Genomic DNA, 14,278 nt, shown 5'->3' on the forward strand with positions numbered 1-14,278 from the left:
TTCAGAATTATTAAGAAACAAACACGAAACATACACATTCATATCAAAAGCACAATGGTGAGGATGACCCACTCCAGTGTATTAAAAACCTAATTGTACAGCAGTAATTTGGAATTGTACTGCTGCTCAGAAACAAATACATTTCTTTAGAACTCTATGTATTTTACAAGAAATTATAGGGTTACTGGTGGCTGCACGGGAAATTTATGTCCTTCCCCACTCTCTATTCTATGCATGTCAGCATTCTGTTAAAAGATAGCAAACCACATTCTTCTGCAGATATTGGTGTCTTTCACAAAATTAATCCTTATGAAGAATTAACTTAGAGATAAAAACATCTTCACAATGTATACTCTGTCAGATAAAATTCCTGAACTGTAAAGCAAGTTGCTGGTGTTCTGTGCAGAAAAGGGTAATTTCATGGATTTTGATTTTTCTCCAGTAGTACTGGATGGATCCATAAACAGAGATTTTATCCTCTTTATAGACAAAGGTTGACAAGAACCTCTGCACAAACATATGGTACTCATAAGTGCAGTGCCATGTCATAAGAAATAAAGCTTACCACCCTAGGGGACAGAGGCTTGAGGAAAGACTGACCGCCCTGTACAATCCATTAACATTTCCATACCTCAGAGCACAGAGATTCATGCAATTTCCCCCATTCAATTTTGTTCGGTGTCACATGCTCAACATAAGCTCTCACAAGACATTCAGACTGTCCATCAGCTTCCATGAGCTTCAACAACAAATCACTGACTGCAGAGATCAAAACCTGAAGCCTGAGAAAAGGAGAAAACACTGCAAACAAGTTTGGCACTATTCATTAAGAGCCACCTGCATATTTTCCATTGATACAATGCTCCATACTTGCTGTACCAGGGGTGGTATAAGTTTTGCTCTACCCACTGCCTCCAATAGGCTGAAAAGTCTCAGTAATACAGATGTTAATTAAATAAAGGCTATTATAGCACTGATCCTGGTTTGTTTTGGAGAACAACACATTATAGAACAAATGTGAATCCCAATTACCTTTTAACATCCAAAGAGGAAGACTGAACTTGGTTCTTGACCCACAGTGCAGCTTTAAGCAAAAAGGTGCTCTGAGTGCCCTGAAGCTGATGCACAAGTGAATTTATACCAGACATCCAAGTGTGTTTTAACTTGCATACAAGTACATCTATTATAGGGAAAAGGAAAAAAGAAAACAAAACAGCAAGTAGACAAGCAAAACTATCACAAACAGGTAAACTCTAATTACAAACTACAGCATATAGCAACAATCACATGTCTAAAGGTCCTACAGTAGGAAAATAATTATCTTTTCTGTGGTTACATGCAAAAACCATCAAAGGCACATACATAGCTTTCTTGTTGAAGAGCAATTTTAAATTAACTGTGACTCACAGGTAAGATTTAATTCATTTGAGAATTAGAGTGATGTTCTTGTTGTCTGCAACCATATGTCCATACAGTCTTCAAAACTACATACCTTTCTACCAAAATATTGAACATTCACAATATCAACAGTCATTTATAAAGCAGCAGTGTTTTCCAAGCTAGTACTGTCCTACTTCACTTCTATGACAACACTGAAACATTGTATTTACTTGTATTAATTTCAGTAAATGCATGTATCAATTTAACACCCTCAAATTCTACATTCAGAGAATATAAATCAGCATCTCAGATAAACATAAACATGAGACACTGGTAGAGAGAGGCATGGATCACAATTTGTCTGGGCAACTTGGCCAATATAAATGGTTTCAGAATGTTATCTGTAAAGAAGCGATTGTACACATTTTTTCATAGACTCCCCAGATTGCAAAATGAACAAAAAAAAGTTCATTTGTTATATTTCATAGACTCTAAACAACTTCTGTAACAGTCCAAAAAGTGTGCAATATCATAGCCTCCAAGTTAGCTGATACTAACATTAAAAAAATCTTAAAAATCCTTGTAAACCTGTTCAGGACTTGATACTTAGTAGTAACTATGGGCACCGTAAATTAAAGCACAGATTTTCATGTCAGTTACAGCTGCAATTGCTCAATGTATGTGAAGCCAGTATTCTATCACATACTTTCGTGATTCTGTTTCATGAAAAGGAAGAATTTATATGTAATCATCACCTATGAAAAAGCTCAGCTGAAGTTCTTTTTCCAGATTACCTGTCAAGTATGTTGCATCCTGCCTCTGAGCACACAGCTGGAAGATGGTAAGGAGCAAGTCTTCTGAGGATGGCATCAGCAAACAGCCTTTCACTGAGCTGAAAAAGCTTGAGGCCACATCGCAGATGAAAGATACTGATGGTTCAGTATCTCCAGCTTGAGAAAGATCCTTTGCTTTAGACAGAGCTGCTTGAAGTTTATCAATAATCCTTTCAACAAAGGTTTCACCAATCAATGATTCTATTGGGCAGAGGAAAAAGACAATATGCTTTGATTGCTTGATAAACACGACCATGCAAAGATGTCATATTAATATAGACTAATTTGATTTTTATTAACTAATTTTGAATGCAAAATGAAGTGCAAAACAGTTTCAGTCTAACGGATACCTAAACTCTTCTATTTCACAGACACCAGCCAACATTTCACACTACTAAGTATCTTTTCTCTAAGCCAGCTGAAGCAGCTTTGAAAAAGGTATTAAAGATAGAGCAAGTGCAAAGTGATCCTTCCCCCTTTTATGCCCTCCTAGCTTCTGGCAACCAACTGTGAGCCGAAGATTTCACTGTACTATTGCATATAGCCACAAACATGCTTAGATCCTTTTTCATGGGATACAAGCAAGCCAATCCCACTTCTCCTCAAACTCCACAGTATCCTGTGGCAATGAGTTCCATTATTTAATTATAAACTGCACGAAGAAGTATACTTTTCTCGGCCCTCAAGACTGCTATCTAAGCATGTGTTAGAAATTCAAGTTCTTCCACTGAAAGAAACAATGATGCATTTCTCATTATTTGCATTTTCTATACAAATTGCGATTTTACGACTTTTAAGCACAACCCCATCCTTAATCACTTCCACTAGAAACTTACAAATTCTAGTCTGTTTTCTTGCCTCCACAAGCAGAAGCCACTGCTTGTCTAACCATCCCTGCCAGATTTCTCTGGGCATATTCTATTACATGTTTTTCAAAAGCATATAGAATATTGCAAGTGACCAAACTTGAACAAGAATATTGCAGTGACCAAAACTACATGCAGTATTCCAGATATTAACAACATATTCAGTATATTGACTACATGCTATAATAATTTTCATTTGTCCTCTGTTCTTTTCACAGCAGCTCCTAATAAACTGTGTTCCTCTTTTACTACTCTTTTACAACCTGTCACTTACAGGGAAACACCACAATGACTGAAGATCTCTTTCTGAGTTTTAACAGGTCAGAGTCTGTCATTGAATTGATACAGTTACAATTGTGTTCTTCCAATGTATACTTGTAGTATTTACTGGCTTTGGATTTCTTTTGTAATCTTTTGTATCAGTTAAGCATTCAGCATCACAACACACTGCTATGGATCTGTGAAGTTTCAGCAACAATTATCTTCCTTTCACTATTTATCCTTTTTCCCCTTTAATTCCTTTCATCCTAGGCTACAGACCCATGAAAGGCTCTCCTATTCTCTCCAAGACAATTTGCTTAAGAAACTTAGATAAGAGATCTCATTAAAAAAATCCTTTTGGAAGTCCACATACTCTACTTTGGTTTTAATGACTAAGTCAAGAGCCATCATAGCTCCTCAAAATCTCTTCGGCTTCAATCAATATGATTTAAAAACAGGTCATCCACCACCCAGCAGAAAATGAGCTCAGGAGTGCCTCTGGCTCTAGAGTCAAAAAGCAAAGTCACTGGACAATCAGCCCTAGAACATCACACACTCACAAGCACATTTGTTGAACTCTCTGTGGAGAGAGGAAAGAGGTTTTCCTGATGGTCCTTTACATCAGAAATTCCAGTAACAGAAAAAACAATCTTAGGACACCTTCAGGATGCCTTGTCTAAGAACATGCACCACAGTGAACTGCCTGTGAAACTTGGAAGCACTATGAATGTGCACAGCATCCACTGACACTGAAATATGTCACCACAGGGATCAAAGTGAATGCTGAGTTTACATGGAAAACATGAAGAAAAATTAACTCCCCTGGAAGTCTATATAAGATACTAAAATTGCAAACAAATTAAACAGGATGATATTAACAAATTAAATAGGATGCTATGAGTAATAGCTATTAAGAAAAAAACCCGAATACATATACAGCATAAGACCACATACCGAGTTTTAAAGACAGAAAAATAAATGGAAATGGCTGAAAAAAATTCAAAGATCCTATAACAAAGCATTGCTAATAAAACACACATAGGTCCATAACAATTGATTTGGTATTCCAGTTTTGAAGGTAAATTTCACATGGTATGGTTTAAAAATTCACATTACAGCACATCAGCTGATAGATCAAGCTTACTTAAATTTTCCTCAAGTTTTCAAAACTTGCAAATCTGAATCTTCTCTTTGAACACTGCCCTTGTTTAGCAATGTGGACCAAAAAAAATGGCAGCTACTGCTGCAAGTTAGTGTTTACAAAATTAAATAGTATGTAGTAAACTGGCTTAAGTATAAAAAAAGCCCAAAACTATGAAACAAAAACCCCAATGAAAACCAACCAATCAACAATAAACTACCGGGAGAAAGCCTAAATGTTCTACATGAAGTATTCTGGAAGATCCCAAATTCTTTCAATCTTATGCAAAGGGTTAAGTGCAGCATTTACACTTCATGAACTCCAAGGATTATATATGCTCACCACTTTTAACGTCCTGTGACAACACCAAGCTCAGAAGAGTCCACATTTCTGAAGAGGCTGATCCTGATGAGGCTGCTCTAGGTTTTAAGCCCAGGTGACACAGATCATCTGCCAGCATTACCAGTCTTTCTCCAAGCGTGTCTCCTTTCAGCCAGTCAGAGACTAAGGAAAGTTTCGTTGTGCCTGAGCATGCCTGGATCACAAGAAAAACATTCCAGAAATCTTTTGAGGGTATCGAATAATAGAATGGTTTGGGTTGGAAGGGACCATAAAGATCATCTTCCAAGTTCCAATTTAAGTACCAACCCCCTCCCAGCAAACCAGGCTGCTCCAAAACCCATCCAACCTGGCCTTCAATACTTCCAGGGATGGGGCAGCCACAGCTTCTCTGTGTAATCCATTATTAACTATTAACTTTTATTACTAAGCACAAGATTAGTATGTCAAACTTGCACACACAGAGTGAGAATTACATCATCTGCCATAAAAAGCCTTCAGATTTTACATCTGTAACAACATCCCCCATCTTTCTTTTTGTCAGAGACCACAACTTATGGCTGGGTCAGATCTCTATTGCAGAGTGAAACAAGTCACTTTCTGAAAATGCTTCCTTATGTTTCTCCTCCAATTATAGAGCCCTGGAAATTCCTACATTGGAGTTAGAAAAATAACTTCTGGATGACCAAGTTGGCTGAAATAAAATCTATTTACAACATAAAAACTGTTTACAGCACCTGAATTTCTTTAAGAAGAAAGAGAAGGTCACAAAAACTTTATTTTGCTGATGAGCCACTGTAAGTTAAAAAAAAATCACAAAAACTCAGTATTCCTAATATACACAGCATATGTGAGGGAAGATCCTGTGGTCTATGTACCGGACCGTAAGTCAAGTGTTATGAGTTCTTGTCCAAAAATTCATCATACACTTCCTATTTCATCCCATCCCAACTTAAATGTCAGTTTGTCAATATTCAGCGGAAAATATCGAATACTACCTTTCCCTTATAAGCACCTTGTAGGATGATGATATAAATAATAATTTTAATTATTGGTCTAATCCCCAGCTCCATTCTGTCTAGCTTAGAATAGATGATCCACAAATCAGGAATCCCTCTAGCTCACAAAACAAACTGATCAAAACCAGATGGGACAAATATTTTTTTGTTTTGGCATCATCATTTCATTTTTAAGAATGTCCCCAGATTTAAGTGCATTTAAATCAAACACTACTCTAAAACTGTAAAATTTTCAAACTATGGAAATTATCACTACAAACACATATGAGTCTCAAAGCTAACATCAGAGAATTATTAAAAATTACGCATAACAAGAACAAAGAAAAATCTTAATCTTACCTTTTGAATTATCTGGAGAAAAATGACCCACTTAAGATCCATCTGAAAAGAAAAACAAAATTCCCCAATATTTAATAAAAATCTTTGCTGACTAGGAAGAAATAATGCCATTTTATCTGTTCTGTAGGCATAAGTAGAAGCTGATAAAATTCAGTAACAAAGTTATTGATTGTATCATTTTTGTCTTGTAAATCTTTCCCACAAAATTCAGTAAGGGACTGTATACAAAAGGCTACCAATGACTACTATTAAAGTACACTGTATAAAGAACCAAGAGGAGAGAAATTCTGATGATACTTTTCCAAAATTATTTAGACCATATAGAAAAGGACAGAACCTTTCACCCCAACACTATAATGTCCACCTTTCCAAAAACTATCTTCCTTATGTTGAACTTAACCCAAATTCATGTAGAATTATCATCCATGCAACAGTGCCAAAATAAGATTATTAGTGAACCACAGCCCACGATAACAGTAATGACTGATAAAAATTAACATCATGTACCAGTCATACCTTTACTAAATCATCAAGAATGACTTTCCTTTCATCATTATTGTTGCAACAATGAAGTACACTGTATAAAATATCAATCAGGAAATTGGTGTCTTTTCTCCAGTCTTCTTTCAGCCAGGTTATTAAATTCAGATACAGAAATTGTACAGATGGACTTCGGTTATGAGCTTTCACTTCATTTTGGGATTCAGCTTGACCAGGACTTACATTATTTCCCTGCTCTAAAAGTACTTGGAAAACTCTGTTTGAGGAAAAAGTGTTGAGCAGGGTAGAGAGAAAGTTCAAATGCTGTTCTGACTTCTGTTCATTGACATACACAATGCTCAGCTCGGCCAGGTTGCAGACTAAGTTCTCTAGAGGTTCTTTCCTTAGACGTGACGTTTGCTGCAAGTCAGCTTGAATTTCAGAGTCACCATTTCTAACTTCCATGAGCTTTCGACTCTCAGTGTTCCTTTCAAATTCATCCTCATCTGTAAATCTGATTTTTAGAGATTTTCTATTGTTTGGTTTCATAGCACTCTTCGGATTATGAAGAATTTCTAGCATACCAGATATGGCAAACAGTAATTTCCTGTCAGCATCCAACCTATCAACATGAAGTATACACATTTTTGAAAGATGGTCCCAAAAATCTGTCAACAGTTTCTGGAAAACTTCATCTGTGCCATCATCATTGGAGAGTTCTGCTTTAGCTTCCCAGGAACTCAGCATTTCTGCTGTTTGATAAAACAATGGTCCACTTTGTAACTTGGGCTCCTTAAGTACAGCACTGACAAAAGGAATTAACTATAAAGACAAAAAAAAAATGTATTAAAGAACAGTGATCCAATTTATAAAATCATTTTATTCTTTATAATATCAAGAAATTATATAATTCTGAAAAACATTCTGGAAGCAACTCTGCAAATACCAGAATTATTTATGTTTGAACATTTTATAAAAACATACAGGATGGGAGGCACTTTTTTCCCCCATAAATATAACTTTAATTGCACAGTAAAAAGGATGATTTCATAGGAAGAAAAAAAACCCTAAATTCAGTACCTGTACTTTTGCTACACATTACTGTCTACAAATTCCTGAAAGGAGGTGGAGGTGGGTCTCTTCTGCCGTGTCTCAACTGAAAGGATGACAAGGAGTGGCCTTAAATTGCAGCAGGGAAAATTCAAACCAGGTATTGGAAAAAAAAAACAATGGAAATGTGGTCAGGTATTGGAATAGGTTGCCCAGGGAGTTGGTGGAGTCACCAGCTCTGGAAGTGCTTAAGAGACACCTGGATGAGACTCTTGGGCACATGGTCTGGGGGTGATTTTTGGTGGTGCTGGGCTGACAGTGAGACTGGATGATCATGTCTTTTCCAGCCCTGACAATTCTGTGTGGTTTTTTTCCATAAAATCTAGGGAAAATCTAAACAGAGAAGTAAATCCTCACCTAAAATTCACATTTCTCTTTAATTTTGACTTATTAAATGCACACACAACAATATTCAGTATTTCTCATTAATACCTGGTCACATATAAGCATTTGATGAATCTGGCTTTGGTCTTCTCCTTTCTGTAGTACAGCAAAGCACAGACACTCCATAAATGCAGTTATAATTGCTGAACTTTCTGAAGGACTGGCTATTGTCCTCTCATTTGACAACCTGTGAGAAGACACAGAAGAAACCAAGTAACCCAGTTTTCAAGAAACCCAGTATGAATGTTATCAATGTACCCTGAATTACCTTGTTCTGATCCAGACACCAGTATGAGAATACAGGATCAGAGAGTCATTTGCAGGAATCAGATAAAAATAAAGTCAATTTAGAAAGTTGATAAACCCAAGAATTTAACAGAATCTATATCAATGAAATTCTTCATTCAGTCTTAGCTTCAGAAAAAACAGATCTACATAGACAGAGAAACCATATACAGCCTAGCACACTGTCTCCTGTTTCAGCTGGCTGTCAAAACTCTTTTGCAATTTTCCATACAATACACAGAAGTTCAGAGAATGTGACTTTTTGTCATTACGGGGAAAAAAAAAGAGGAAGAAAAAAAAAAAAGAGGAAAAAAAAGAAAGCCACTTAAAGACAGTCTCCCCAGTTTTGAGTCGGAAAATCTGCAATTTCTTTGCTTTTTAATGAATATTAGATCACACGAATGATCACAGAAATATTACAATCATTACTACGTGTAATAAAATTCTATACACTTTTCAAACAAACCCCTACATAACTCTCTTCTCCAAGAGCTCTGCTAATTTTCACACCAACATCAGCAGAGTACTGAATTTGTTTTTCATTTATTTTTTAAATAAATTAAATTTCAGCATTTCGTAAAATAATTTCTATATCCTTCTGAGTACGCAATGCACAGGTGCACATTTAAATTACATTTGATAGAAAGGTGGTTTTGAGGTATTTTAAAGGCACAAAGTACAAGCAGTTTCATCCTTTAAAAATGAGAATCACAAGAATTACAGTTTGTGCATAAAGGAAATGTCACTATCACAAAGTTAATCCCCTATGTAAGAATTACACACTGGTGAGAAGAGTGTGATTCCTAAGAGTCACTCTTAATTATAATAATGTTCCATATTCAAATTTGTCATGGAATAAACACAAGGCTTTGACAAGGAAAGATAAGAATGCTTCATGTAAGGAAGACATAGTAAAATCAAAAGGAAAGCTGAAGGTTTAAAATGACAGGAACAGCCACAAAGGACTGACTCCAGTTTTGGATTTTGAAAATAATTTTAAAAATATAATCTCATTTATCTTCAAATGCTTAAAGATTAGTTTCTTTGTTTCCAAACGTAAAAGAGACTGATTCCAAATAAATAAATTTGTGGTCCATACCCTTGAATTATAGAGCTGAAAAAAACTCTGAAGTATTCCAGCTTCGGTTCCACAATGTCAGGAGGCACCTTGCTAATGAAGGGCAGGAGGTTTGGGTAGATAACAGTAGCTAATCCTTGCCCACCTTCTCGAAGCACTGTCCAGAGCTTCGGCAGAACTCCTTTTCTGGCATTTACATGACTCCAACAGTCCTACAGAAAGAAATTAACTTACTGTAAATTAAACAACAATATGTTGCCTCAGAAGAACCCCCAAGTTAGCCATTTAACCTACATCCCCATATTATAGTGAAACATGTCATTGTGAAATTTAAATTCTGTTATGTTACTCACTAGCCAGTATCTTTAAAATCACTTTCTCCCTATTTTGGCTTGTGAAGTTAACATGATAAAACTATTTCTGCACTGTTTAAAATCAATTGACCTTTCTTAATAGCAACTGCAATTAAAGGTTTCTCTTTAATCATACTTTCATGATGCTTCATAGGAATCACTATTGTAATTAATACTGTATTTAATTTTAAGTTCTCATTATCACGGAAAGCCAATGAGTTTGGAAGTATCACTAACTTCAAAACTCTCTTCAAAAATTTTCTGATGGTTAGAAACTGCTTTGGCACTTCCCCCTCCCTAAATTTTTTTGTCATCTGATCTATTTTAATTATTATCATATCTATTATAGTTCAAGGTACCTATATTTATAACAAGCTGAACAAAGACTGTTAGGGTTTTTTCTTCAAGAAAACTTGTTCCAGTTCATTCCAGCAGTTGCAAAAGGGAGCTGCAGCATTAAACCTTCAAAGCATCCCAGTCTATGGCAACAACTCATCCTGCTAATAAATTCAGAGCCAGTGTTTCACTTAAAATTAAGGGGAAAAAAAAAAGCTACAGAACCCTTACATTTGAAGGGGAAACAAACTAACCAAAAATGCACTGCAGGTCTTTTTTGTAACTGTCTTTAACAAAGAAAAAGGTTTTAAGCATTATTTGACTAACTAGTAACTACATTGGATGAAAGGGTTTCAGATTAATTAAGTTAAATTCATAAAACAACTCTAATTTTCAGACATGCTGGACATGACATATTTGAAAGTTACACTGAAAGAAGGAGGATGTACCCTTATGGAGTTCCTGTTATTAACCATAAAGAAAACTCAGTCAAGCCTGTCTTCCTAATTCTACACAGAGAATTACTTGGTGAAAAGTTAAATTTGATGAAAATATCTCACATTACCTCAATAGTGGTGATAGTATAAAGCACTGCTTCCCAAAGAGCAAGACACACCACTGCATCACTGTCATCAATGCTGAGAAGAACAGCAGGACAAACTCTTGGTGCTTCAGCTTTCACCACCTCAGGCAAGTGCTGGCAAAAAGCAGAAATCAGCTCAAAGAAAGCTGAGCGAACCTGACAGAGGCCACAGAAGGAAAAACAGAATTTGTCACTACATGTAGTTAATAAGATTCCTTTTAAAGTCAATAAAAGTTTACAACACACCATGCCCATATTTCATCACATTAACAAAGGTTAAAATATTATTAAAAACCAAGAAAAACAAAATAGTTATTAAACAGTCTTATCAAATATTTTAATACAATTTGTTTACTGATGAAATGCCTGTCAAAAGTTGTATTTTTATATACTTCTCAAAAGGCATTTTTTCCCAAAAGCAACTTAAAGCTTTTAAACAAAATACTATTGCATTACTTCATTACTCTATGTACAGATTAAAAACCAGTAAAACTATTTAAAAAATGAAAACCCCAAAGCACCAAGAATACATGCTGTAAGTTGACAGTTTGTATCTTCTACATGAATTTTAATGATGGCAGATTGCCAAAAAGTAGATTATGATGATACGGAAATAAAAATTTAGCCTACTAGATAAATTTTCAAGTAATATTGTCTATATTGAGTTTGGCAGGTTTTTTAACATTAAGTCCAGTCAGATATTAGTCCCACATCAAAAAAATTTATAATTATGTTAACTGAACAGTTTCTTTAGCCTTTCTGGAATCTACCTAGAAACCTGAAGGCTGTTTCAAACCTAAGCAAAGTACCAAGAGCATCCTTGTAGAATACAAGTAATTAATACTTCCTTAGGTTAAGGGTATTACCTGTAACAAAAACCAAGCAAAATAAAGAAGAAACTAAAAACTCACCTGTGATACATTGTTTTTGCTATATTTCCAAAATTTGTTTTGGGACAGAAGTGACATTAACTTTTCCTCCAATGAATGCATCTCTTTCTTTGGCAATATGCTGAGCAACTTTTTTAAAGCTAACAAGGAACAGGTCAGAATCCGGAAAAATTTGGCTTTCCTTTCTTCTTCTGGTACAGTTCTCAGAAAGCAAAACAAAATAAAGTTAAAAGTGGACCACAAATAAACCAGCAGTCATCCCAAGTTTGTCTAAACTAAACTGCCTTCATTTTTTTTTGTGTTTATTTTTTGATTTCAGGTGCCAGCAATATAAATACATAAACTTTCCATAGGTTCTAAATTACACTATGAAGTTTTAGAAAAAAAGTTACAAGTCATCTCATCTTCCAGCTACTCACAAATTATATTCTTAAAAGAGCTGAAACAAAATTAGATAACTGATAACACTTTCAAAAATATTTATATTAAATGTTGTAGTAATAAGCAGCTGGGACTCAATTTTATCATAAATTTATCAAATTTATCAGAAAAAGTCAATTCTTTATTCACAAAGCTCATATTAATAGGAAATATCAGAAGGTACTTTGTTAGACCAAATTCGCTAACAATACACTGACACTCAGTTTAATCGTCAATAAATGGCTAGGGTGTCCATCTGTCAAATCTCTTCATTTTTGTTTAGTTTAGATATTTTGTTCACTGACCCCTATGAGACAGATTTTTTGTTTATTGTAGGTGCTAACAATTCTCTTACCAGAATAGTCTGTTGTGTTAACTGCCTTCATTTTTTATGATTTTTCACATGGGAATGTGAAAAATCATAAAAAAATGCTAAGCTAGCTGCATTTAGAATAAGTAACAGGCTAGCTGGTAATTTAGCAGAACAAGGCCTGATTCTGTATAATAAACTATATAATATTAATATTTTATATAATATATATATATATATATATATATATATATATTATTATATATATATATATATATTTGGCCTTTCTTTTATAATATCTCTACTTGTATGCAACACTTAAGTCCCAATTAAAGTTGCTGGAATCTGGATTCAAATAATTATTCTGTCTCCTGAAACAAAACTAAATTCACTACTTCCAGGGACAGAGAACCCAATAAAGACCAAGATTTAAAGAATTAAATATACATTTATCAGGCAAACATACTGAGGGTCACTAAGTGTATCAGCTGTTTCCTTCAGAAGGTGATCTTGAAGTACCTATGGGGGAAAAAACCATGCATATAAACCCAAAGAAATGTAATACTTATATGTGAACAATATAGTCCACACATTATTCAGAGACAGCCCTACAATAAAATTTCACAGCCTCTGAGCTGTCTAATATCTTTGGACATGCTAGTAAACATGCTAGAAGAGAATTTGACTCATGGTGAACATAGTAGCTGTGGTACTGTCTGAATTGAGTCTCCCTAACACTTACTGAATTGCAGCCCCATGCCAATGTGCTCCTGCTAAAAAGAAGCCAAAATGTGGTAAATCAAATCAGTTAGGTTTGCACATGACAGACCGGCAATGCAATCTTTGAACTTTTTTTAATTCGGTCCATTGAGTATCATATCTAACTGACAGAAAAGCATAATGGCCAGAATTAAACTTGTAGATGCTGAAACATTGCTCAGCATTCTGCATTCTTCTTCACTATAGCTAAACTACTCCAGCATCATTATTCCATCTGTCAGCAACATTATGTGTTGACTGAACATTATTACATAGGAATGCACACAAGGAAATTCACGATTCATTCCTTTGGTTCCAGTCGTTCTCATCTCAAGTCCAAAAAAACATATGTATTTTTTCCTCTGCATTCCTTATTATTTTTCTTTTTTATATTTCCTTACAGAAGAAATTCTCCCCTGTGAGGGTGGTGAGGCACTGGCATAAGTTGCCCACAGAAGCTGGGACTGTCCCATCCCTGGAAGCGCTCAAGGCCAGGTTGGACAGGGCTTCTCTTCACAAGGGCAAAGTTTCAGGCAAGAAAGAAATTTAACCATGAAGCACAGATGGGGGAAGGATGACTTTAAAACTTGTAACAGAAGTTGACATATACAAAGCCTTAAAAAATACAAAAGTAAACTCACATTAAGAATTTCATCCTTACAGAATACTAAGGCTTCAGGTTGTTTGCTTGAAGGAAAAGCTTTTTCAAAAGCTACTTTTGCAGCAGAAGCAGCAGGGGAGTAAGTGTCACACTGAGCAATCAGCCAGTAACCCATGATACTTTTTAAGTAAGGAGCTAAGTGTTTTTTGACTTTAAGAATCAGTTGCTCAAAAGATTGCTGAGTTGCTTCTCGAACACGGCGATCATGATCCTGTTAAACAAGGAAAAGAAGGAAAAAAAGAGAAAGGTTTATTGGTTTAAGAAATGCACCTTTGATTTCAGGTACTTCAAAGCAAAAGTGGTGATTAAAAAGCCATGTTTGCAATTAATTGGATTTGAAACATAGATTTGAAAATACACACCAATGACAAAAAAGTTTTGGTATCCCAAGATATGGGGAGCATCCTAATTTAGTACCATCATATTCCCAAACTGTTGTACACTCAGATTG

At 35.3% G+C, this 14,278-nt stretch overlaps 1 protein-coding gene across 1 annotated transcript in view; it reads right to left on the reverse strand.

Annotated features, from left to right (window-relative positions):
- The window catches only part of LTN1 (listerin E3 ubiquitin protein ligase 1), a 31,629-nt gene that overhangs the window by 14,308 nt on the left and 3,043 nt on the right, over nucleotides 1–14,278 (reverse strand). The window contains exons 4-15 of the mRNA XM_058800458.1: nucleotides 13,808–14,038; nucleotides 12,874–12,926; nucleotides 11,699–11,879; nucleotides 10,770–10,943; nucleotides 9,537–9,727; nucleotides 8,201–8,339; nucleotides 6,695–7,480; nucleotides 6,179–6,220; nucleotides 4,824–5,016; nucleotides 2,175–2,414; nucleotides 1,033–1,180; nucleotides 632–782 (exon numbers count right to left, since the gene is read on the reverse strand). Coding sequence (XP_058656441.1) covers nucleotides 632–782; nucleotides 1,033–1,180; nucleotides 2,175–2,414; nucleotides 4,824–5,016; nucleotides 6,179–6,220; nucleotides 6,695–7,480; nucleotides 8,201–8,339; nucleotides 9,537–9,727; nucleotides 10,770–10,943; nucleotides 11,699–11,879; nucleotides 12,874–12,926; nucleotides 13,808–14,038 — 2,529 coding nt within the window. The remainder of the gene's footprint in view (nucleotides 1–631; nucleotides 783–1,032; nucleotides 1,181–2,174; nucleotides 2,415–4,823; nucleotides 5,017–6,178; nucleotides 6,221–6,694; nucleotides 7,481–8,200; nucleotides 8,340–9,536; nucleotides 9,728–10,769; nucleotides 10,944–11,698; nucleotides 11,880–12,873; nucleotides 12,927–13,807; nucleotides 14,039–14,278) is intronic.

This window comes from Ammospiza caudacuta, chromosome 2, assembly GCF_027887145.1.
Source record: "Ammospiza caudacuta isolate bAmmCau1 chromosome 2, bAmmCau1.pri, whole genome shotgun sequence".
Taxonomy (NCBI): Eukaryota; Metazoa; Chordata; class Aves; order Passeriformes; family Passerellidae; genus Ammospiza; species Ammospiza caudacuta.